Source organism: Apiotrichum porosum (assembly GCF_003942205.1).
Source record: "Apiotrichum porosum strain DSM 27194 chromosome Unknown scaffold_19, whole genome shotgun sequence".
NCBI lineage: Eukaryota > Fungi > Basidiomycota > Tremellomycetes > Trichosporonales > Trichosporonaceae > Apiotrichum > Apiotrichum porosum.
The window spans coordinates 110,880-134,661 of record NW_021167126.1 but is presented as its reverse complement, the minus strand read 5'-3'; the positions used below and the strand labels follow the sequence as shown (position 1 = coordinate 134,661).

The 23,782-nt window shown below is 60.5% G+C and overlaps 10 protein-coding genes across 10 annotated transcripts; 5 read left to right on the top strand and 5 right to left on the bottom strand.

Annotated features, from left to right (window-relative positions):
- Nucleotides 1-661: 661 nt before the first annotated feature.
- Nucleotides 662-1,794, top strand: MRPL9 (54S ribosomal protein L9, mitochondrial; the record flags this gene model as incomplete). Its single annotated transcript, XM_028619504.1, has 4 exons — nt 662-898; nt 934-1,142; nt 1,246-1,357; nt 1,456-1,794. 4 exons carry the CDS (start codon nt 662-664, stop codon nt 1,792-1,794), a joined length of 897 nt encoding a protein of 298 aa, XP_028472077.1.
- A 311-nt stretch (nt 1,795-2,105) lies between these two features.
- EHS24_003866 (uncharacterized protein) lies at nt 2,106-3,093 on the bottom strand (the record flags this gene model as incomplete). The annotated part of the gene is made up of 7 exons (XM_028619503.1): nt 2,106-2,278; nt 2,384-2,531; nt 2,597-2,623; nt 2,683-2,760; nt 2,840-2,868; nt 2,941-2,995; nt 3,067-3,093. The coding sequence occupies 7 exons, from the start codon at nt 3,091-3,093 to the stop codon at nt 2,106-2,108; spliced, it is 537 nt and encodes a 178-aa protein (XP_028472076.1).
- Nucleotides 3,094-3,658: 565 nt separating this feature from the next.
- On the bottom strand, nt 3,659-3,896 carry EHS24_003865 (uncharacterized protein; the record flags this gene model as incomplete). The annotated part of the gene is made up of 2 exons (XM_028619502.1): nt 3,659-3,766; nt 3,828-3,896. The coding sequence occupies 2 exons, from the start codon at nt 3,894-3,896 to the stop codon at nt 3,659-3,661; spliced, it is 177 nt and encodes a 58-aa protein (XP_028472075.1).
- A 445-nt stretch (nt 3,897-4,341) lies between these two features.
- EHS24_003864 (uncharacterized protein) lies at nt 4,342-6,087 on the bottom strand (the record flags this gene model as incomplete). Its single annotated transcript, XM_028619501.1, has 1 exon — nt 4,342-6,087. The coding sequence occupies one exon, from the start codon at nt 6,085-6,087 to the stop codon at nt 4,342-4,344; it is 1,746 nt and encodes a 581-aa protein (XP_028472074.1).
- A 1,123-nt stretch (nt 6,088-7,210) lies between these two features.
- Nucleotides 7,211-8,560, top strand: EHS24_003863 (uncharacterized protein; the record flags this gene model as incomplete). Its single annotated transcript, XM_028619500.1, has 5 exons — nt 7,211-7,217; nt 7,268-7,365; nt 7,619-7,761; nt 8,078-8,126; nt 8,192-8,560. 5 exons carry the CDS (start codon nt 7,211-7,213, stop codon nt 8,558-8,560), a joined length of 666 nt encoding a protein of 221 aa, XP_028472073.1.
- A 424-nt stretch (nt 8,561-8,984) lies between these two features.
- On the bottom strand, nt 8,985-10,991 carry EHS24_003862 (uncharacterized protein; the record flags this gene model as incomplete). The annotated part of the gene is made up of 4 exons (XM_028619499.1): nt 8,985-10,288; nt 10,361-10,643; nt 10,699-10,767; nt 10,836-10,991. The coding sequence occupies 4 exons, from the start codon at nt 10,989-10,991 to the stop codon at nt 8,985-8,987; spliced, it is 1,812 nt and encodes a 603-aa protein (XP_028472072.1).
- Nucleotides 10,992-12,257: 1,266 nt separating this feature from the next.
- EHS24_003861 (uncharacterized protein) lies at nt 12,258-13,203 on the top strand (the record flags this gene model as incomplete). The annotated part of the gene is made up of 2 exons (XM_028619498.1): nt 12,258-12,992; nt 13,102-13,203. 2 exons carry the CDS (start codon nt 12,258-12,260, stop codon nt 13,201-13,203), a joined length of 837 nt encoding a protein of 278 aa, XP_028472071.1.
- Nucleotides 13,204-13,561: 358 nt separating this feature from the next.
- On the bottom strand, nt 13,562-18,007 carry PRP16 (DEAH-box RNA helicase prp16; the record flags this gene model as incomplete). The annotated part of the gene is made up of 15 exons (XM_028619497.1): nt 13,562-13,751; nt 13,799-13,967; nt 14,009-14,056; nt 14,097-14,142; nt 14,183-14,261; nt 14,302-14,922; nt 14,961-15,108; nt 15,147-15,575; nt 15,621-15,752; nt 15,791-16,021; nt 16,060-16,597; nt 16,635-16,748; nt 16,799-17,733; nt 17,787-17,886; nt 17,939-18,007. The coding sequence occupies 15 exons, from the start codon at nt 18,005-18,007 to the stop codon at nt 13,562-13,564; spliced, it is 3,849 nt and encodes a 1,282-aa protein (XP_028472070.1).
- A 271-nt stretch (nt 18,008-18,278) lies between these two features.
- Nucleotides 18,279-22,833, top strand: EHS24_003859 (uncharacterized protein; the record flags this gene model as incomplete). The annotated part of the gene is made up of 9 exons (XM_028619496.1): nt 18,279-18,358; nt 18,398-19,345; nt 19,382-19,753; nt 19,794-20,093; nt 20,130-20,402; nt 20,442-20,948; nt 20,986-22,141; nt 22,186-22,503; nt 22,558-22,833. 9 exons carry the CDS (start codon nt 18,279-18,281, stop codon nt 22,831-22,833), a joined length of 4,230 nt encoding a protein of 1,409 aa, XP_028472069.1.
- Nucleotides 22,834-23,002: 169 nt separating this feature from the next.
- On the top strand, nt 23,003-23,694 carry EHS24_003858 (uncharacterized protein; the record flags this gene model as incomplete). Its single annotated transcript, XM_028619495.1, has 3 exons — nt 23,003-23,345; nt 23,419-23,519; nt 23,584-23,694. 3 exons carry the CDS (start codon nt 23,003-23,005, stop codon nt 23,692-23,694), a joined length of 555 nt encoding a protein of 184 aa, XP_028472068.1.
- Between the last annotated feature and the right edge of the window lie 88 nt (nt 23,695-23,782).

The following is a 23,782-nucleotide window of genomic DNA, read 5'->3' as shown; positions in this document are numbered from 1 at the left end:
GGGGGCTGTGGAGTGGTCGGGCGCCGGCACTGTTGCGTGCGCGGGCGGCTGTGGGGACGCGTGGGGGGGAGGGGGAGGAGGAGGAGGGCACGCGCGGGGCGGTCGTGACGAGGAGTGGTTGGGTGGATGTCGTGAGGGCGGAGGGAGAGGAGGGAGGGAGGGTTGGTGGTAGTTGCAGTGGGATATGTGATGGTTGTGAGAGAAAGGGTGTGAGCTCGACGACGACGGCGACCCCAGCAGCAACGGCGGCAGCGATGAACGACGGCGGCTGAAAGAACTGACGGCAGCACAAGGGGGGCCATTGAACGGGAGGGGACTGAATATATGGGAAGTCACGTGTTGTCAGGCTCACACAAATACAGTCATATATTCAAATGGCCAACTCCCACCCAAACGCATGAGCCTGACATTTTCCTCCCATCGCGAATGGCCCGAAAGTTGATCTTTTCCGTACACCTAGGTCTCCCTCATCGTACAGCCAGTGGCCATCATCCATCACCACCGTCCTCGCCGTCCACAACAGCAGACACAAAGAGCACAGCGACTCTACTGCTCCCTCCCTCCCTCTTCCCTAATACGTCTGTGTCTCCAGATACAGTAGTCGCCGTCTCGACAGACTCCCTTGCCCCCTTCCTCTCCTCGTCCAACACCTTCCCCCCCGATGCGCTCCGTCCTCGCCTCGATCCGCCGCCTGCCACTCGGCGTGCGCTCCCTCGCCACCGCCGCCGAGACCCCGGCCGCCGCCGAGGCCACTGGTGAGGCCTCGTCGTCGGCCACATGGACCCCCTTTACCCAGCGCACCGGTGTCATTGCCCGCAAGCGCGGCATGACCGCCCTGTGGGATTCCGAGGGCAAGAGGTGGCCAGTGACGGTCCTGCAGCTCGACAACGTCCAGGTCGTGCGTCACCTGCCTCCCGCGGCAAACGACCCAAGGGCCTGCACGCGCTCCAGCTCGGCGCCGTCGACATGCCCGCAAAGCGCGTGACGAACCAGATGGTCGGACACTTCAAGAAGAACGGCGTCGCACCCAAGCACACGGTCAAGGAGTTCCGTGTCACCCCGGACGCCGTGCTCCCCGTCGGCACCACGCTGAGCGCGTCCCACTTTGTCCCCGGACAGTATGTCGACGTTACTGCCACCAGGTGAGTTGAGAAAGGGTCCCGCTGGGCGAGACGGAAGAAGGACGGCCAGCGTACCAACTTTTGCTTTGCCCCTCTCTCTACGTTCATTGCTGACATGCTGCAGCATCGGTAAGGGCTTCCAGGGCCCCATGAAGCGTCACGGTTTCGCCGGTCTCAAGGCCTCGCACGGTGTGTCGCTCACTCACCGTTCCGGTGGTTCGACCGGTCAGCACCAGGTGAGTTGAACGTATGCTGTGTGGCTCGACCACGCGACGTCTGATTGAGCCACTCCCGTGTCCTCACTCTCCTCCTCCCCGCTGACCCCCGTCTCCAGGACCCCGGACGTGTCCTGCCCGGCAAGAAGATGGCCGGCCACATGGGTGCCGTGAAGCGCACGACGCAGAACCTGCTCGTGCACCGCGTCGACCTCGCGCTCAACCTCGTGTTTGTGCGCGGCGCCGTCCCCGGCGTCGACGACGCGTTCGTCGCCGTCCGCGACGCCAAGAAGAAGGTCGCATACAGGGGCCAGGCGGGCCTCATGGCCGGAAAGGAGCAGGGCGAGTGGCTCGGCGAAGGTGTCCAGTCCCTGCCGACCCCGGCGGGCACTGTCGAGCGCGCGCAGAAGGAGCAGTGGCCCGAGGTCATTGAGTGGGCCGGCAAGGGCAAGCAGTAAAGGCCGGCAGGCGTAGAGATTGGATGGAGACGGGGAGACGGGGCAATACTTGCATGCATCATTTCGCAACTCTAACGCCCACGACTCTGACGGTCACGGCGGCTCACTGCTGACGGAGGTTGGAGGAGCGAGTCGCAAAGCCTGTTCAACCGCATCTGACCGCCAGGCCGCTTGTCCCGTTTGTCCCCTGCCCAAAGTGACCACCTGGACCAAGGCAAAACAATCGCATCTACACCGTCTGTCTCTACGAACACACTCCCACCAGCATCTATGGCGCGCCCGCCCGCGCTCGGCACACCCCGGCCCGCGGCCTACAACCGCGAAGCCACTTCAGCCTCCTCGACGGGCACGAGCTCCTTGCCGTCGGCGGTGAACGTGTGCGTTGTCCGGCGCCGGGTGGGCAGGAGCGCGACGGTCTGCGAGCCAAACGCGCACACCTGGCCCTTTACGTAGAATGTGACGCGGAGGAAGCCGAGGCGGCTGCCTGTGGAGTTGTGTCAGCTGGGCGGCTCGTCGGGTGGACGCAACTGAAGGCACACCAGGGCAGCCGTGTTCATGGCCATGCCACGCCGCACACTTCCCAACTCACCCTTCTTGACGGCCTCGGAGACGATGGTGAGCTCGTCGCCGAGGGTACCGCACGGCCGCACAAACTCGCCCGACAGGTTGGTGGAGACGGACGGGATGACGGGGTATCCCAGCGTCTGGAGCACGAGCCATGTCATGTCGTCCACGAGCTGGGAATGTCAGTTTGTGCACTTATGGCTACAAGGACCAAGGTCGCAGCCAACGGACAACTCACAGTCATGATACAGCCGCCGTGGACGATCTGGGGATCAGTGTCAGCTGTGGGCGCGCGGGATTACATGGGCCAAGGCCAGCGCTCACGTTACCGCCGTTCAAGTGACGCTCCTTGATGACCATGGTGCACTTTGCGTGTCCGGGCCAGGCCTCGACGACCTCAATCTACGCGCGTTAGCAGTTGTAGCAAGTGCCGACACTGGCTCGCTCGCCCCAGCTCCGTCACAGCTCCGTCCCAACTCACGTCGCCGCCCAGGACGTTCGCGTCATGGTCTGCGGGGAATGGTCAGTTGAAGCGATAGCGGGCGGGGCGGGGGATGCGTTCTCTCTCGCGAGGATACCCACTGCCCCATCCAAAGTAGTCGGGGGACTCACTGCCGTTGTGGCCATTGTTCCAGACCTGCACGAGGCTTGTCAGCGCTTGTTGCTTCATCTTGTTGTTTACACCGTCGACATCGTGCCCATACGTACTTTACGGAGGTGCTCGACACAGGCCATGGTGTATAGATACGTAGATACGCTTTGGGGTGTGTGGGGCTCTGTCGTGCCAGGTAGTGTTTGCGAGCAAGGTATATGTAGCGATAGAGACAAAGCCTGTAGCGATAGCAAGGACATAAATGTTGGACCCAACTTGTCGCCGCCGCCCGCGCGTAACCGGCGGGCGGCGTGTCTGGGGCCGTCGGCAGTGGCCGACACCGCGGAACACGGGTCCCGCGGCCGGCGTCGGCACAGGACGTAGCCGAGTGGTCAAGCCGTACCCACAAAGTGGGCGGGACTCCACACCCCTGTTGCAACTTGGCAAACTGGCATGGCGTGTGGAGGTCGATGGAGGCTTGTGTAGCTGTGGAGGTGTGCTGTGGAGGTGGAGGAAGAGGAAGACGTTATGAGCAAGGTGCCTCAGGCAGAGGGAACGGGTCGGAGCACTTCCACATCGTGCAGCCTTGCGCCGTGGCTGTCGTGTAATGGACCTGGGTGGAGGTCCGAGGTGGAGGCCATTGCTTTGGTTGTTGACAAGAATGGAGACGCTGAGAGGCTTGACGATCTTTCCCCCGCGTGTGCTGTTTTATGAAGAAAACAAGGAATCCTTTCCATGCTGAGGACACCCGCACAGTGACGTGCCCTGGGTGGGGTAGTCCTTGAGGAGGAGGTCGGACGACGACTTGCCGAGGTCCTGCGGAGATCAGCGTCGGTGATGCTGCTGGGGCTGCCTGGCTCGGGTGCTCGGGACTCACCTTCCAGGAGGGGGGGAACGGGCTGGGGCATGTTGGCTGGGTGAGCGTCAGTAAAGCGTCCGGGTGCATGCTGGCGGGGTACTGCGGTGGTGATGCAGAAAGACAAGTGGCAACAACACAGGCCAAAGTAGTGGAGCGTGTGTTGGGACTGTGGTACGTTGCCGAGTCTCTCTCTCTCCCGTGCTGCCCGTCTCTCTGAGTGGCGTGTGGGCAGCGGCCACTGACAGTGGTTATGGGCGCCGCCGCACAGAGTGAGTCGACGGAATGCAACGACCGAGTGTTTGGTCAGTGGAGCAAGCGACCGTGTGGGCTCCAACGACGAGACCAGTCCTTTCCACTGTGGTGCTGCCACATGCTTCCCACAGAGCAGGGGCAGCTTCAGTGTGCACACTATTTACATGCACTTTTTTTGTTTTTGGATTTATACCGAGTCGCAGCCCATATTTTATCAATGTCCATTGTCCTCCCTGTCCTTGTCGGTCGTCGCCCAGTATCTTGTCGTAGCCCCCGACACTTACAGCGCAGGCATATTCTCCACAGTGAACACCGCACCAACAGTCAGCGCCAACGCGCGGAAGCTGTGCGTCACCTGGGCAGCGTTGTCCCACTCGCTCCTGTCGGGCACGCAGGTGAAGTCAAGCGACTGGCAGGGGTTCGACCCCCACGGGTTGAGGACGCGCAGCCTGGCGTCGTTGACCGTCTCCGCCGTGAGCGGGCCGGTGGTGCTCTGCTTCCACGCGAACGCGTACGCGTGGTTACCGGCCATCCTGATAGACGTCGAGTACTCTTTGCCGTCCGTCTTGATGATCTGGTCAAAGTCGACGAGAGAGTAGGTGGTGTTACTGGTGGGCGCGTCGGGGGCAGCTAGGCCCGCCGTCTCTCCCGGAGTGTAGCCTTTGGGCGTCGCGGCGTCGCCCAGGGCGTTGAGCCAGACACCGCCCCAGGTGTCGAGCTTGCCCACGAGGCCGAGCGTCGTCGCGTTCGTCGTGCCAATCACGCACGGCGCCAGCCCGCGCATGCACCCGAGGAGCGCCTCCATGATGGGGCCGTCGTACCCGGAGTTATTGCGGTACACCGGCTTGGGCGTGCCGCCAGTCAGCGCCGCCAGCGCGATGGCCGGGCTGACCGACGTCAACCCAAGGTATCCCGGGGGACCCGACGGGGTCCAGCGCCAGTCGGGCTGGAAGTCGAGGAACTTTGCAAACGCCTTTTCCAACAGCGGCATGAAGAAGATGGGCGTCGCCGGGTACGAGCCGTCGGCGTCTGGCAGGGCTGCGTCGTTGACCGGCTGGTACCCTGTGTAGTTCCAACAGTTGCCGTTCTCTTGCTGCAGGATGGGGAGCTGGTCATCGATGAGCACCGGGTATGTCATCCCGTCCTTTTGAAAGTTGACCACCATGTTCTTGTCCGTCGCCGCACCCGGGAGGCGCACCAAAAGCTTCTTGAGGTAAGGCGTCCACCCCCCGTCGGCCATGGCCATGACAGATGCGCCGAGCCCGCAGTCGCCAATGCCGCCCTGTTGGACATCCGCCGCCACGAGGTCGACGTACCCCTCCAACGCCCAGAGGGCCCCCTTGGGCTCGGTGTTGTTGCCACCAAGCACATGCTCGTACGCATAGTGGCAGGCGAGCTCGGGATCAGAGTTGACGGGCGGGAGGTCGGGCTGTGCGCTGGGCGTGCGGCGCTGCAGGTCATAGTCGATGACCTGCCGACGGCGGTAGTCGTAGTCGTCGTCGTCCTGGTCGCCGGAGGAGCCAAAGACAGCCGCGTTATCGTTGGTACCCTGCTGGGGAAACAGCGTGCCGTTCACCCCTGGCTCCATGATCCCGCCCTTGGACGTGGCAGGTTCGGACGCGTTCAACTGCGCGGGCAGCCTGCCGTCCAGCAGCGGTGCGGTCGTGTTCTCCGCCGGGATCGTGCCGTTGTTGACGAGCGAGACGAGCGTCCCGTTGTTGACTGTGTCGGGGAGCACAAATGTCGTGTTGACGGCGGGGTTTTGCATGATCCAGTCCACAATGGCCTGGTCACTGTCGTCTTGGCATGGCTTGTCGCCGTCGTCTCCGCCGTCGTCTTCGCCATGGTCGCCACCGCCGTGGCCGTGGTCCTTGTCCCAGTCTCCGTGGTCGTCATCTCCCTTGCCATTGCCCCAGTTGTTGCGTTTGTGGAGGCCGGCCTCGCTGGCGCCATTGGGCAGCGCCGCGGCGGTCTGCACTCCGAGGCCGAGGCCAAGCAGGAGGGGGAGGGTACGTACGAGCCTCATGGTAGTGTGGCGCAGGTGCTGGTATGGGGGGTGTCTGTTCGGGGGCGGGGGAATAGATGCGGCGCCCGTGCTGGTGGGTGCTGCTTCGGACGGTGCAGGAGCACCTTCTTATAGCATATCCGAGTGGCGGGGGGGAGGAGCCGGATGGGTGCTGCGGGCAGCGGGCAGCGGTGCCAGTCACGACAGACAATTGACAAGACCACCAATGATCAATGAACTGCTCGACTACGGCATTGTTGAGGAATCCGACTCACCTTGGGCCTCACCTGCCATCCATTGTTCGAGAGAAAGGAAAGGATCGTTTCTGCGTTGACTACCGCAAAGTGAACGCCATTACCAGAAGCGATCAGTACCCCCCTCCCACGCATTGATGATATCCTTGCTCAGTTCTCCGGCAAAGGCGGGTTGTCCACATTTGACGCTAACAAGGGCTGCCAGTCATGTGCTGCGCGAAAGAAGGCGTCCAGAGGCGGTCCAGAGGCCAGAGGCTCCACCCGTGGGCCACGCTGAGATGGGCTGCAGAGGTCAATCTGGCCGGTGCCAAGCTCGCGGCGGAGGCGTCTGCCAATTGACGATTTGGTGTGTCTGCGCGCTTCACCGCGTTTCGCGGCATTCACACGCCTCAGCCGCGGTCGCGAGGCCGCGGGTGGCGGCGGCAGTGGCGGTGCGCTGCCGGCTGGGACACGACGGCGGTGACGACGACGACGACGACGACGACGACCCCAGCACCGAGTGGCACCAGTGGTACAAGAGCGGGAAGGCCGACTTCGAGAAGCTTCCAAAACAACGTAGACGTGTGTAGACGTGCAGGAGCGGTGGAATGACAAGACAAGAACGAGACGGGAAACAGCCGGAGGGGACGAGCGAGTGGTGCCACTCGCGAACTCGCGAACTCGCACTCGCCACAGTCGTTCACCCCGTCGGTGCTCCTGCTGCATCTGTCGATGCCAATGGGGCTGCCAAGACATTGCTATCCCGGCGGTACCGCGCCTCAGCCACCGACGCATCCAGAACAGGCGTCTCAATTGATCCTGACGTTGTCAATGTTATCGGAAGGTGAATGAAGTGTTGCATGAAGTGAACCGTGGGAACTCGCTACAATAAGGAAGGAAGAGTGTACAATATGTTACGTAAGCAGCGGGAGGGAACCGACAAATGTGACCAGCGCGGACTCGGCCAGACGGCGAGACTGCCACCGTCAGTGTCGACCCGGCCATTCACGCGTTCCTCATCGAAAAGAAGGGTGCCAAGAGTGCCCAGTTCGAGTCGGCCAACCAGGTGTCCACCGTCTTCCCCCCGGCTGACGGCCACAATATGTGTGCCGTGGACCGGAATGGCGGTGCAGCGACTGACCGACTGAAATGACGGCGTGCGAAAGTCTTACTTTTGCAGTTTGGTGGTGTGTGTATGCTCTGATTTCTGTGTCACCTGAGCTAAGAACGCCGCACGAGGAATAGGATTGTGCAATGAAAAAAAAGAGGACCGCAGCGGTACAGCGGTACAGAGGTAGAGAGAGACTGGAGCGAAAAAGGTCAATCCCAACCTCCCCACCCCCCGCAAGCAGGCTCGTGATGCCAAGCTCAAGGAGGTCCTCGGGGCTGCCACTACTGCCCTCAGCAAGCTTGCAAAGGACGCTGCCGACGTCACGACCGAGACTCTGGACGTCGACAAGAAGTGGCACCGCGCCATTATTTATTTAAATATTTAAGATTTCTTAGATTTTTTATTTTTATTTTCTTAATGAAGCTAAGGAAAAGAAATTATTTTTAAGAGTAATACATTAAATGAAGAAAATAAACAACCGTGACTACCAGTATAGTATCTACCAGTTAGAACCACGTGACTACCAGTATAGTATCGTTCCATCTTACTAAGAATCGAACCGTCGGACAGGACCAACGGACAGCTGCTAGAGAGACAATCACGTGCTAGTCACGTGATGTCGTATTACATAATCTCTAGCAAAAGACCGCGGATCGAATCCTGGCAGCGACTCGACGTTCCTCTACATGGACCCCCTGTCCGTGCTGCATAGCCCGGTGAGCCGCCGCGGCGACGTCGGCGCCGTCGGTGCCATCCGTCCGGGCCTTTGTACTGACCCCAGTCCTTCCTCCCCGGCTCGCACAAGACGGTCCGTGTCTCGTCGCGCTTCGTGCGCGCCGCTGGTGGCGGCACGACGTTCGAGCCCGTCCCCGGCGTCGAGCCCAATGCGGACAAGTGGGACGAGCTCGACGGGTGGTGCGAGGCCGTGTGCCCTGCCGGCAGGCACGCTCGTGCTCATCCACGGCAGCGTCATGCACCGCTCGCCGCCAACCCGTCCGACAAGACGCGCATGATCTACACGTTCCACATGATCGAGGGCGGTGCGCAGTATGACGGCAAGAACTGGCTCCGGCCCACTGCGGCCTTGCCCTTCCCGGCTCTGTACGACGAGGCGGCCCCGCTGCCGACGCCGACTGCTGCTGCCGCCTAGGCCAGCCGCGTTGCATGCATCTAGTATCCCTCCACCCCATCACGTGTCTATTCCGCCCGTGCTAAGACCGTTCCTACAAGACCTCTACGTTTGCACGTGTCCGCACGTCGTTGGGGCGCACATTGTACAGCTCGTCAATGAGCGCGGCGCTGTAGTCACCCTGGCCGAGGTGCCCACACAGCGCTGACACAGACGTAGTCGGCGCCCTGCTGGACAGCGAGGTGCGCCTGCTCTTCGGTACCGACACGATGCACAGGATATGACATTATGCGATTGGTCTGTATAAGAGGTTGGGAGTTGAGTGGTTAGGTGGTGGAGTGGAGATGTGGGAGTGGAGATGTGGTGGAGTGGAGTCTATATATGTATGTGGGATCCAATGCTGATGAAAGATGTTGCAGGAAGATGTAACCGACGCCACCCGCCTCTACGCACTCGACACAACGGCCTGCCTCTCCGCCTTGGCCGCTGCGCGCTTCTCAATCTCGGCAGGACGGTCGGCGGGCTCGAGGCCAGACAAGGGAGGAGGCTTGCGCGCCAGCCGCCAGAACACGGGGTTGGCACCGCTCCACAGCGCGCCGGGGACGAGGGCGACGAACAGGACCGCAAAGCAGATCCAGCAGACGACGGCCCAACCGTTGTCGACCGAGTTGTAGATCTGGCCGCCGACAATGGCGCCCACGGCCGACGACACTGAAAAGGAAATGTTCATGGACGCAAACTGGTGGATCTCCGAGATGCCCGGCTTGAAGTGCGACACTTTGGCCATTTCCAGCGACGCGACGGCGTTGAGCATGGTCCCTGCCATTTGCGAAAATGCGAAATAGACGATAAAGCCCGGCAGCGACGTCTTGAGGATGAGGAGGGGGATCCACGGCAGGCAGAACAGGATGGTGGGGACGACGACCATTTCGGGGCCGTACTTGTCGGCGAGGTGGCCGGCGATGGGTCCAACAAAGAAGCACGGCGCCGACGCAGCGAGGTAGATCAAGCCCACATAGTCCGAGTCCTTGTTCCAGATGGTCTCGACACGGATCGTGAGCGTCGCGTCCAGAGCGCCGAGGGAGAAGCCAAACACGAAGCACATGAGGAAAGCGACGGTGCCGCGCGGAATGGTGGCGAGGGCAACGAGTACGCCCCACGGTGACAGTTCTGTTTCCTCGGCGGGAGCGTCGACAGCCGACGACGACGTTTCGACGACGACAGCGTCGCCACAGTCCGAGGCACGCGCGGCGCGTTCACCGGGAACGAGGCGCTTGTCGTCGGCAGACTCGGACACCTTGCCGTCGTTAGCATCGGCACACTGGTCCATGCCCACAAGTGTGCGCGACCCAGTCGTCAGAGCACCCGACTCGACGCGCGGGACCTCGCCCTCGGCCCCGGTCTGCTCTGGGACAGCCGCAGCATCCGCGACATCTGTGCCGCTGGCAGTCCTACGCGCAGCGGCGGCCTTGGCGGCCATGGCTGCCGCGACGGTCATGATGTTGGTGCCGTGCTTCTTGTTCCATTTCTCAATGTCACGCTTCTCGATGATGAGGACACGGGCGACCGTGTCGACGGCACAGACGATGATGACGAAGATGAACGGCGCGTGCCAGCCCATGTGGCGATACAGCGCGCCGCCGATGGGCGGGGCAATGGTCGTGCCGATACTCAGGCCCGAGAATGCAAAGCCGAGGTATTTGCCAATCTGGTTGGGATCAATGTTCTCGCACAGGAGGGCAAAGCCGACTGGAAACCATGTCAGCGACAATGTAGCTGGCGCAGCGTCGGGCGGATCCGACTAGTCTTCTTCTTACGCACCTGTCCAGACAACACACGAGGCCACGCCCTGGAGGAAGCGAGAAATGACCATGCACCAGAACGGGTTGGCGGTCATGAACAGCACAAACGACAGTTGGAGAATGAGCACAGCGCCGATGAGCGGGCCACGGCGGTAGGGGTACTTGTGGAAGTAGTAGGCGACCGGGAACGTGCCGATGAACACGCCGGCCGAGTACGCAAACAGTAACCACGACATGAGCGATGCCACGCTCGTGTAATGCATCGCCTGGAGGCGATAGGGGAGCACGGGCACGATGATGGTCTGTGAGACGCCGGGGTCAGCAAGGCGTCCCGTCTATAAGGGCTCCACAACTCACGTAGGCGAGCAGGTCGCTCATGATGCCGACGCACACCACTGCAGTGAGGAACCACGGTGCCGATCGCCACTGTCTCACGTCAGCCCTTGTGATCCGATGTGGTGTGTTGTGGTCGTGTGTTGTCAAGAAAAGCTCACCTTGAGACCCCATGGCATCTTTGGTGGTGGTGTGGGTGCGTCGGCGATGGCCGACAGCGTCTTCTCGTCAACAACAGGTGCCGAGGCAGGAACCGCAGCAACGACATGGTCGGCACCTGGAGGTTGGGGGCCGAGCTCGTTCTCGGGGTAGCCCATGGTCTAGTGACAGGGAGAGTGGGGGGGAGGGTGGGTGGGAACAAGGATGGGTGAGACAGTGGTGGGCGCTGTTGCGTCGATGCCCGCCCCGATGTGGATGAAAATTGAAATGTTTATAAGATCTGTCGGTTTACAAGACGTCTGCTCGAGAGAAAGCAATGGCGCCGGCGAGTAGTGACGTGGGGACGTCGGGGGTGGGTGAGTTGTTGTTTCGCTGGGGGGGGGACTGTTTGCTCTTTGTCGTCGTTGCTCTTGTTGGTGTATTTAACGCGCGCGCCCCCGTTCTGTCACGGTGATTTGATGTGGCGCCAAGAAATGCTCTCTCCGCATGGGTTATCCGAGTAGTGCGGAGGAGTTGGACGTTCCATCTCCGCCGTTGCCGAGATTGAGCTCTGGCCGGCACACACCCGCGTGGTGTCACTTTGTAAAGGAATTAAGGAAAAAGGAAAGAAAAAAAAAAGTTTATCCTAAAGGGTATATCCCTCTCGATGTTGGTTGCTGTGCTTTGTTGCTGCGAACGGACGCGGAGACGGCGGTGGTTCTCCGAGTGCCGAACACATGCCGAGCGTCAGCCCATGCGGCGCGCATTGCTTACGGCCTCACGGATCCGGAGGTCGGCGGGAGGGCCTTCGGGGGCGAGTCGAGTCGCGTCGAGGCTATGCAGAGCAGTTTATCCGAGAGACCGGCTTACCCAAGCATCGCAAAGGTGGTGGTTCGGGTGGTGGCGTCGAGAGGCCCCGAGTCGACTGGTACGGGTGGTTTATCAATCAAGGCAGCAAACACGGCTGGTCTTCTATTGTTCTCACTGCCTCATTCGTTACTCGATCACCACAGCAAACCGCCAGCATGCGCCAGAGTGCAAGTGCCATGTTGCTCTGAGGTTGTCTGGCTTGGTCATGGCCGATTTCGTTTGGGGATGGGGAGAGCTCATGAGCGAGACGGACTGGGTACGAAGGCAGTTCGCAGGATCCCCTTTCCTCCCCTCTTTTGATTTCTCCAAACCAGTTTAAACACGGCTCGCGATCGGGCTTGGCACGCGATAGAGAGCAACTTGTCTTCAGACGGCGTACAATCTCTCGTTATCTCGGAGGTGGTCGGCATGCCCGTCGCCACCTCGCGCGCCTAGAGCCCGTTCTTGCAGTGGAGGTGTTCCGGTGTTGGATGACGTAGCTAGCACCACGCCACTCCAAAGGCCCCCATCGACGAGAACCATCCATCCATCCCATCCATCTCTCACTCTCACACACTCACGACCCCACCACCACCATGTCCCTCACTCTCGCTCGCCCGGCGCTCGCCGTGGCGCGTACAGGCCTGGGGCTGTACCCGGGCTTTGGTCTGGCAGTGGCCCCCTTCGCAGCAGGTCGAGCACGTCCCGCCCCACCTTGGACTATGAGCCTTGTCCCGCGACAGCACCACACCGCAGCGGCTCTCCATGCACCACCTCTGTATATCCCATCACGGCGCGCCTTCACGACGGCCACCACCCCCAACCCCTCGTCATCGACTGGCTCCGGGTCTGGCTCTGGGCCCGGTCCAGAAGAACACAAGTCGGCGTACCAGCGCTTCAAAGACCTGACCAAGACATACGGCTCGTACGCCATCCTCATGTATCTCGCCCTGTCCGTCGTCGACTTCTCCCTCGTCCTGGCCGTCATCCACACCGTCGGACGCGAGCACATCGAGCCGTACGTGCGCAAACTGGTCTACACCTGGCGCAAGTTCCGGTACGGGGTCGAGGGCGCCGACGCGCTCGAGGCCGCCGACGCGGCGCGAGTGCTCGCCGACGTGGCCGACGAGGCGGCGCAGGACGCGATTGCGACGGCGGGAGGAAAGAAAAAGCCCCAGGAGAGGTGGTGGCAGAACAGGACGCTCTGGGCCGAGGCGGCGCTCGCGTACCCGATCCACAAGATTGGGCTGCTGCCCATCCGCGCCGGGCTGACGGTCGCGTGGACGCCCAAGGTGGTCCATTTCCTTCGGAGCAGAGGGTGGATCGGGACTGTGAGTCGCAGCGGTGGTGGGGCTGGTGCTGGGAGGCGAGTGTGGAAGAGGTGTGGTTGAATCGAAAAGTTGCTCGCTGCCGTGGTTCAACAGCTGACGTGTTTTGCAGTCTGGCGCCAAACGCGCTGCTCAACATGGTGCCGGACGCGTGCGCGATGCAGGACAGAGAGCCATGACCGCGGCAAAGGGTGCTGTCAACCGCAACAAGTAGGCCAGGAGGGAGGAGAGCGACAGCCTGGCAGCTGCCCAAGCTCTGCTGTACACTCAAACCTACCACACCCCGACTCACCACCACCTCACAGCCCTCACAGCCCCTTTGTGTGCACTCAAAGCAGGCGACTGCGAGCGACCAGTGCGCGTATAGACCCCATTACACCTCGCCGTCGGACTCGCGATTTCAGCCCCGCACTCTGTGCGCACAGCACATGTCACCCGACCTCACTTTTGCGCTCTCACAGGCCACAATGGACCCGACGCTGCACACCCATGTGTCCAGCTCGTAGAAAGACCCAACTGCTACATGCACACCTAACATGCCAGTTTTACATTTTGCTGCAATGAGTTTTCCACTAGATACCGCCTGGCCTCCTCCTGGGCGTCGAGCTCATACGCGATCCAGCACCGATACCCGCGCGCTGGGACTTTGGTGTCGCCCCGAAGGATCGGGCACTGGCCGGCGTCGCTCCCACGCCGCCAATCTGGGGCGTGGAGCGCGCGCGTGCGGCCGCACTGATCTTTTCGGCCTTTGCACGCTCGAGCCTGAGGGGGACTTGTCAGTTCACGGATACAGGCTTCGCAGAACTTACTCTTCACGCTGCCGGGCCATCTCGGCCTCCATCTCGGTCTTCTTGCTGAAATCCTTGTGGGCGCGCGCACGCTGGGAGCCGTCGAAGTTGCGCTCGCGGATCGAGAAGAAGACGCCGCCGAGCTCGGCGAGCCAGTACGGGTCGACAGAGGTGACGCACATCATGTATTCTGAGGGAATTAGCGTTACATATACGAGAGCAGTGACGCACGCCTGGAGGTGAGGACGAGCTCGTGATACACGACATAGTCGGGCATGTCTGGGTGGGTCAGTATGGCTTGTAGACGGCAGTTACCCACATCCTAGGCCGTACAGTGCACTCGTTGGGTGCAGGACACAGGGCAGCTGGTTGTCAGTTGAGACCCCGCAGGAGTTTGTAACTCACTCCTGTCCTAATGTTGACATACTCGCCCAGGTTCTTGACGCGAGCTGCCTGGTGGAAGTATCCCGCCGTGATACATTTCCTGAAAGAGTTTCAGCATGGTTGACAACGCCATAACTCACCTGACAATGTCCCAGTCGGTACCGCACGAAAGGATAGCCATCTTTTGTGTGCCCATAATCTCCTCGAGCTGGCCACGGACCTCGCGCGCCTTGCGGAGAATCTTGGGGTGGAGAAAGTGCTTCATGCACCACGAATCGGAATACCCATTGTTCTTCCACTGGGTGTAGACGTGGAGCAAAGTGAGGTGGTCTGATTCGGGGACGAAGAACTTTTCACGCGCAGCGTCACTTTCCTCGGCGCGCTGTGGCGGGCGGTAAAAGACGGACGGGACCGAGAGCATTGACACAATAGTGAGCATCTCGGCCGAACACTTGTGTTCGGTGGCGACAATGAGCATCTTGGCGAGCGACGGCTCCATGGGGAAATCAGACATTTTGGCGCCTGCGTCGGTGAGGTCACCGATGTTGTCCAAGGCGGCCAGGACCCAGAGCTGGAACATCGAGTTGAGAATGTTCTCCTGCGGAGGAGGGTCCATAAAGTCAAACTCGAGCAGGTTCTTGACACCGAGGGTCTTGAGCTGAAGCACAGTGTTCGCAAGGTTGGTACGTTGGATCTCGGGAATGTTACTGGGGAACATTTCGTTGATGTATGCCATCTCCGTGTACAGGCGGTAGCAGAATCTGTGAGGTTAGCAAAAGCACCGGCGCTTGTAACGTACCCAGGACCTGTACGACCGGCTCGACCCGTTCGCTGGCCAGCGTTGGCCTGACTGATAGGTGTGATTTGAAGGGCGTCCATTCCGACCTTGGGGTTGTAGATCTTGACCTTGGAGTAGCCTGCATCGACCACATACAGGATACCATCGACTGCAGGGTTAGCGTCTAACAGAACCGTTTCAACCCACCAGTCAGCGACGTTTCCGCAATGTTGGTGGCGACAACGACCTTGCGGCGGCCATCGGGAGTGGGCTGGAAGATCTTGGCCTGCAGGTCGGCCGGCATCTGCGAGTAGATGGGCAAGACAGCCAGGGGAGGTGCGTCATCGACAGTCTCGAGACGCTCTTCCACGACGTTGCACGTCGCCTCGATATCCTCCTGACCAGTCATAAAGACCAGGATGTCGCCCTTGGGCATTGACAGGTGAATCTTGAGGATCTGCTTGATTGCGCTGTCGACATAGTCCTCACAGGGAGACTGCGAGTGGAAGATTTCGACGGGGAAGGTACGACCAGGGATGGTAAACTGTGCGGCAAGACCAAAGAATTGAGAAAACTTGTCGGCGTTCATCGTGGCCGAGGTCACAATGAGCTTGAGGTCACGGCGGCGGGTCAAGACTGATTTGTCAGCGGCAGGCTTGGGCTGGACAAGGGACGACATACTCTTCTTCAGCAGACCCATGATAATGTCGGTACTAAGTGAACGCTCGTGAGCCTCGTCCAAAATGATGACAGAGTAGCGGTCAAGGTCGGGCTCGTTGAGCGACTCGCGCAGAAGAATACCATCGGTCATGACTGCAACGTTAGCTTGTAAAGACGCATGCAAAGCTTACACTTGATCTTGGTCTCCTTTGTTGTTACGTCCTCGAAACGAATCGAGTAGCCAACAGTGCTGCCGAGCTCGCACTGCATCTCCTCGCTCACACGCTTGGCGACGGACATGGCGGCCACACGACGAGGTTGCGTGCAGCAAATCAAGCCGTTGGCACAGTAGCCCTCTTCATACAGGAACTGGCCCAGCTGGGTCGTCTTGCCCGAACCAGTCTCACCAATGACGACAGTAACTGATAGGTTAGCGACAGGACGACAAGGAGAAACCTACCTTGGTTGTCACGGATGGTATTCATGAGCTGCTCACGAACAGCAAAGGCGGGGAGATACTCCCTCTGCTGCTTGAGCGTACGGGTACGCGAGAAGTCGGACGCGCCCTCGGCCTTTTTCAAGTGGGTGGCAAACTGAGACCCAGCCTTGTAGTTGCCATCGTCCTCGTCCTTTTGGCCCTCCTCGCCGAGCTGGGGCTCATCCTTGACACCCATGAGGTTTCCAAGAGTGGTACCTGCAACGGAGGCAGCCTTGGCAGCCGCTCGTTCGCGCTCCTGGCGCTCTCGGCGCTCGCGGACGAGGACACTGCCCTTGCGACTGAACACGGCCATGTCCGAAGTGACGTCGCGGACAGGGTTGATCGGCTCCAACTGCCTGGTGTAGGCTGTGCGGCCGTCGAGGAATGGGGGCTTGAGGTCGTGCACCAGGACATGGACCTTTGAGTCTTCGTCCTCTTCAAAGTCCTGGTCAATGTCACCAGCCTGGATGATACCAGACTGGAACATTCGGTTGTTCTCCCATTTGTCGTTATCGGCCGTCTGGAGAGGTCAGCTGGTAAGCATTTAGCAAACTCACATATTGCGCCTGGCGAGCAGTCTGGCGCTTGGCGACCTTCTCCTGCATCTCAGCCTCTTTAGCCTGTTCGAGGTTGGTCCACTGCGAGAACGGGTTGTGGTCTTCGTCGCCGGCCTGAAGTCGTTGTCAGTTCAGGAAGGCCATATTTCGGTCGGTCAACTCACCACTGCGCCTTCGTCATCATAGCTGTACCAGTCACGATCCAACCTGACCTGCTCCTCCTCCCATTCCTTGGCGTCCACCTGGAACTCGGGTGACGCTCCTCGGCTGCCACGACTGGGGGTTTCGTCCCACCCTCTCCGCGAGCTCTCACCACCGCTCTTGCCCCAACCACCTCCACGACTGGGAGTCTCATCCCATCCGCGGTTGGGGACCCTCATGCTTCCGTCCATTCCGCGGTCGCGCTGGTCGGTCCGCGGAGTCGGCGCCGCGTCCCAGCTCTTGCCTTCACGGCGGCGGTCGTCGTCCCGATTCCTCCAGTCGCGACGGTCACGCTCGCGGTCCTGGTACGAGCCCTTGTTGAGACGCTGCTGAAAATCGCCGAGACCCTTCTTCTCGTCCCTGCGGTCGGGCATGGACTGGGCAGTGGTCGCCGACGATGGCATGTTGCGCTCTCGCCTCCTTGCCTCGAGACGCTGGCGCGCGGCATCACTCAGACCACCGCCGTGGCTGGGCGTCTCGTCGGGCTTGACGCGGACGGCCTCACGCTTCACGGGGATAGCAGGGACCTTGAACACGCCTCCAGACGTCGACACGCCGTTCTCATCTTCGTCCACCTCCATCTTGATACGCTTACTGGGCGGCTCAATCTTGACGCCTGCCGCCTGGGCGCGCTTCTCGGCAGCGAGCTTGTCGAGACCAAACACCGACGCACGCGGCGTGGCCGGCGCCTTGAACTTGGGAGCGCCAGACTGGCGCAGACCACCACGACGCGGGGCGTCGCTGGCGAGCACATCCGAGTCCTCGTGATCCATTCCCTCGACCTTGACACCGTTGCCGCCGCGAGGCCGCCCCTGGGATGCAAGTGCTTCGTGGGCAAGAATACGCGAATGGAGCGACAGAAGCTGGTCCTCGGGAAACTTGCCAAACGTAGACACAGCTGCAGACGCCTTAGTAAAGGAAAACGGGCGGCGGTGGCAACACTAGACTCACCCTTGCAGAACGCGTCTCCGGACCGGTTGCCCCGCGCAATGTCCACAACACGCTGCGCAAGAATATCGTTCGGGTTGACGAGGTTCATCATACGAGACATCTGTGAATGGTTAATGAGCTGACGCTATGAGCAGAGCTCGCCAGCTGCGTACCTCGATGGCCACCTGGTGGACAAAGGTGTCCCCATCGTTGACGTCGGCAGCGGCCTGTGGCGCAGACATGGCAAGCGAGAGATGGGTTGAGAGGGGTTTGACGGTGGATCGGCTGTCTCTGACGCTCGTCGTTGCCTGTCGTTTATGGACAACGCAGCGAGAGAGATGTTGTTGCAGAAGAACGGAGTTGCCTTCACTCAGGTTCAAGTGGAGATTGTTGTCAGTGATCGAGGAACGGAACCAATTTTTCGGAAAGCCTGAGACAAAGATGAGATGCCAAGATCTCATGACGGTGAGCTCGCTCTTGTTGATAACCCCCAACACAACAGCGACAGCAACAATGGACAAGAGGTCGGCCTCCCCCATTGAGGTCGCTCGCAAGGTCCTCCATCGCAGATCGGTAGACGAGCTCACAGCAGGGTAGGTTCTAGTTTCCTTAAGTAGCGCTAACCAACTCAGATCTGTTCTTGCCGATGCCATTGAGCTTGTCCTCGACTCGCAAGGCAACCACGATGACCTGGAACGACTCGCCTATCTTATTGTGCTCTTCAGGCAGATCACTGCCGCAGTGTTGCAAAAGGAAATTCCGGCCGACAGCGTCATTGACCTCACCAACCGTGTCGTCGGCTCCGCCCTCCTCCCTCGCGGTCCGTTTGCCATCCTCATTCTCTCGTCGCTTGCAAACCCCATCAAGCCGCACCCTCTCCGCGCGACCGAGGCTCTGACGGCTGCCACTCGCATGGCTGCTGCTCTCCCACCAGCGGCATCCTCGTCGTCCTCGTCACACCTCCTCTTGCCAATGTTCCTCGAGGTCCGCCGGGATGGACTTGCCGCTCGTCCCAACCTCGTGGCAATCAACGTCATGCTGGAGTCTATCCCTGCCGACCTAATCCCCGCGGACCTCTTGGACAATCTGCTGGCCGACCTCCACGTGTCGGAGAATGCTAACATTCGCTCGGCGGCGGTGGCAACTCTCCTCGGCCGTCGTCGCGCTGCGGCGTCGGGCTCGGAACAGGCCAAGGACAAGGTCATGGTCTCGCCTCTTATGCCACTCTTCAAGGAGGACGACGACAACACCATCACCCAGGTAGTCAGGCGGTACCTCCTGGAACCTCTGTTCAAGACTCGCCGCGCCAGCTTCCCCACGTTCTTGGAAATGCTGTCCGCCGGCGGCGATGAGTGCTTTGCCGCTTGGGTAACCGTCGCCTCGTTTGGTGTCTCGACAGGCCTGATGGGTATCGATGGACTCGACCTTGAACGCCTCAACGAGGCCATTGTCCACGAAGACCCCAGGATTCGCATCTTGGCGTTCGAGCTTGTTGCTATTAACAAGAATGTGCTGGAGCCCGCTATCATGGAGCTCGTCAAGCAGTCCCTTGGTTGGAACCAGGAGGTCACTCAGGCTGGGTATGTCCAAACTCGTTAATATTGCTGACCTCCCAGAGCACGTACTGATTTGGCGTCTGCCATGTACGCCTTCTTCACGCACCTCAAGGCGCTCGAGCTGGCTACTGTCCGCGACGCGAAGCGTGCCAAGACTCCCGAGGCGACCGCGACGTTCCAGAAGCACATTGCTTCAGCAAACGCATTCCACAAGTGGTTTGTCAATGAGTACCTCGAGCCCATGGTTGCCGACTGCCGAACAATGCCCCCAGTCCGCGCCCTCTTTGGCCTTCGTCTCCTTCAGCTCTACCTCGATGTCTTTGGTGACAGGCCCGACGTCGTTTCCGCAGTGTACACCCCAGAGCTTATTACATTGCTCATCGCGTGCCAGGCCTCAGAGTTTGCCGACACCCGCTCACAGGCAAGGCGAATGTGAGCTTTGGTTTGGAGACGATATGAGCTGACAATGCAGTATCGCCCAAGGACCCCACCCGCTGCCGGGATACGAGACCCTCGATGTACCCCTCGCCAAGACGCTCCTGGCCTCGGCTCGCTCGTCCATCAACCACCCTCGTAACACTCAGGCTGAGGCTGGCCGCGCTGCCATTTCCATCGTCTTCACAAAGCTCGTCCAGCCCCTTGGCGACAAACCTTCTGTCGTCTTCGTGTCTGACCTCATCGAGCTCCTCGAGAGCCACATTGCCAAGTCGGAAGATAACCTGTCGACCGGCATCGTCGAGTTCCCCCTCCACGGTTCCCTGGGCGTCCTTGCGTAAGCTTTGCCGCAGTAATCGCAAGCTGACTTCAGCGACATGATTCGCAGCCTAGACTTGAAGGCTGCCGACGCTCAGGCCGTCTGGCGGCCCGTTCTGCACAAGCTGTTCGCGATCGTCGACCGCGTCTGGGCTGTGACTCGCAAGGTCGTGTCTCTCGGCCCTACTGATGGAGAGAATGGCACAGCTGGTCACGAGATTGCCCGTGCTGTCGAGGTTCTGGGAGACGGGGACGAGGAGGGAGGTGACGAGGGTCTGGACCATACCAACTTGTTGTCTGCCTGCTGGCGTGCAACTCGAGAGGCAGCGTAGGTCTTTTCTTAAAGCGTGGTTGCTGACCCGCGCAGCGAAGTGCTGTCTGCACTTGTTACTGTTCCCCTGGCCGCCAAGCAGCAGGACATTTGGAGTCGCGACGACATTCACCACGCCGGCCTCACATTCCTTACCTGGATGCACGAGGTCCGCCACCGCGGCACGTTCTCCAAGATCGCACCTGCATTGGGACTGGTCGTCGATTCCGTCAAGAGACACCCGGAGTTCCGGAGCCTCGTCGACGAGTGGCTCGAGAACGAGTTGGGTACCATCGCCAAAGGACACCTGTCGACGCTGCGCCGTTCCGCCGCGTTGCCATACTCGCTGCTGGCGATTGTCTCTAGCGACAAGTCGCTCCTGGATCGCGCGGTTGACCAGCTTGTCGAGATGGCTCGTCTCGGATCTGGATCCCCCGACACCACCAAAGTGCACGCAATGAACTGTCTCAAGATCGTCCTCCTTGACGCCAAGCAGGCCAAGTTCTTCAACCACTACTTTGAGCGCACGCTCATGGTGGCCCTGGCCGCATTTGGCTCTTCCAAGTGGGTAATACAGCAGTGTTCTTCACTAACCTACCAGCTGGAACGTTCGTAACGTCGGCCTCATCCTCTTCTCCACTATGGCCCACCGCTCGCTCGCAACGGGACATAGCCACGAAGTCTTTGGATCGCGCGCTGCCCTGGCTGGCCGCCAGACCCTCGCGTCGTGGCACTCTCGCTACCCATCTATCATCCCACACATTGGCGACTATCTCCGTCGCGCGCGCAAGGACGGCCCAGCAAGCCTTACCGAACACTCGCCTCTGTTCCCCATTCTCATCATCGTCCGATCGCTGCGTTGGTCGGCCGACGGCAGCCAAACTGCCGAGTACCTCGCCCACTTTGTCGAGCCGTACCTGGGCAGCGTCGAGTGGCAGGTCCGTGAAGTCGCCGCCCAGGCCCTTTCGTCGCTTCTCTCCCCCAGCGGTGCCCTCGAGAAGGCCAAGGTGACTGTCACGCGCGTATCGCACGAGACCGACGACTACAACACTCTCCATGGCCGCCTCCTCTTCCTCCGTAGGCTGTACGCCGACGTGGTTCCATGGGCCGAAATCGATGAGACGGACAAGAAACTCTTGGAGCTGCGAATGCGCGACGCCCTCCATGTGTATGCCAACTGCAAGGTCGCTGTTATCCCCAAGGAGATTCTTGACTGTGTCAACACGTACGCCACCGTCACCACTCCCGTGTCCACCATCCTTGTGCCCGAGGCCAAGCGCACGGCAGCTGCGTTCCTCCACTCGCCACCGGGATATGTTCCTGGTATTGACCTCCTGCATGAGGCGGCAGCACAGACGGCCCTGATAGCCCCGTCTCCCAAGGACGTCATTGCCCTCCTCACCACATCGGTGCCCGAGGACGCCCAGCTCGCAGCCCTTGAGCGCCTTGATAGCACGGAGCTGCAGACAACGGAAACGCTGTGGGCGCTCATCCGCCTCTGTACCGCAGGCGCTGGCGATGCCGTTCTCACGAAGGCATACGAGGTGCTCTCGTCGTGGCCCTCGTCCCCACTGGCCGACGGTTCGATTGCCAACCTCGCCGATCACCTGTGGCACGCTATCGAGCGCTCGCGTTGCGTACCTTTGCGTGAGGCGGCACTCGAGGCTCTTGGCCGGGCTGTCGTTTCGGCTACGGTTCCCGGTGAACGTATTTCGGCTTTGGCTGAGCGCCTGAGCAAGGCTTCGGATGAGAACAGAGTGGGTGGTCGACTGTGATTGTGTTGTAACCCGCTAACGCACAGTCGGAACCATGCCGTGCCGCCGCCCTCGGATGCCTCGAGCACCTCTCCCCGCTTCTATTCGGCGCTCGCGCAGCTACTGTTAATGCGGTGACCCTGGCAAGCCTGCACCAGACCCTCCTCCGCCTGCTGGAAGATGACGACGCGGATATTCGTATCCGCGCCAGTGGCATCGTCAGCGCTGGACTGGGTAACGCCCGCCCTGTCGTCCTTGGCAAGGCCGTCGCACTGTGGTGGGACTGGCTGGTGCAGCTCGTCCAGTCTAGTCTCCAGCATAGGCTGGCGTGGGAGGGATGGCTGTGGGAGACGGCCATGCAGAGGGTCGAGACAGGTTAGTTTCAAAACTCATATGGAAGCTGACTTTCAGACTCTGAGATTGCCACCCTCACCGCCCCCGCTGCTACCAGCGACATCCTCTTCGTTGAGGAACCGCCCAACATGTTCCGCAACGCACTCGCCGATGCGACAGAGGCCGGGGCAGTCCTCGTCCGCCTCGGCGACGGCCAGGGACAGACCCAGGCTGTTGACTTGATCAACCGCCTCAAGTTGGCGCTTGCGACGCCGGCTGGCAGTCCCATTGACGAGACTTGGGAGGCTAGGAGAAAACTCGACAAGCGCGATACTGTTCTGCGTGGAACTCTGAGTGCTTAGGCCTTAGGATAGTGAACTCAATGCATAGACATAGACATCTTACTGCGTGGGCTAATGTAAAGATGGGTGCATCCTGGGGCCGGCCGCTGGAATTGCTTCCGCTATGACGATCGAGATCCCACTTCAACCTCGTCTCTTCTCAGATCTCTTCAACAACATCCATCTCACCATGATGCTCCGTACGGCCCTCCTGCGAGCTCCTCTCGCGAGCACACGTCTTGCTCGCCCCACCGCGCGCACATTCCACACCACTCGACCCGCCTTTTCGGGCCTCACGAACCTTTTCGAGGCATCCGACAACCCCCCCTTGTCTGTCGACAAGCTCACCAACGACGGTTTCCTCCTTTCCGACGGCCTGGTGGTTCCCGGTGGCGTGATTTTTGCCGACGGCAGGGCGTTCATGTGGGACGTGGATCCGCCTCACCTCGAGGCTGGAGGCACACTGGAAGGAGCTTGGAAGGGGTGGACAAAGGAGCGTTTTGAGGTGTTTGAGAGGCTGGTGCCTCGGCCCGGTGAGTGTTAAATGTGCTGGGCCCGGACAGCTGGCCTGTCCGATTGATTGACTGAGCTGACCCCTTGCCATAGAGATTCTTGTGCTCGGTACCGGCGCGCGCGTCCTCCCTGCCCCCAAGTTTATCCGCGACTACATTTCGAGCCTGGGCATCCAGCTCGACGTTATGGACACGGTGAGTCTGAGGCTCTGCGACAGCTACATCGCGATGGCTACCAGGTGCTAATACCAATAACCAGCGTAACGCTGCTTCCACCTACAACCTCCTCTCAGAGGAAGGCCGTACCATCAGCGCCGCACTGTGTCCTGAGAAGGCTGTCGACTCGCGTACCGGTCTGCCAAGGGAGTAGTAATGAGCAAGAAAAAACGAACAGTTCAGACGACCGGCGAGGAGGACAGGCGATAGGACGAGGAGACGGACGGAGACCACAACTCAGC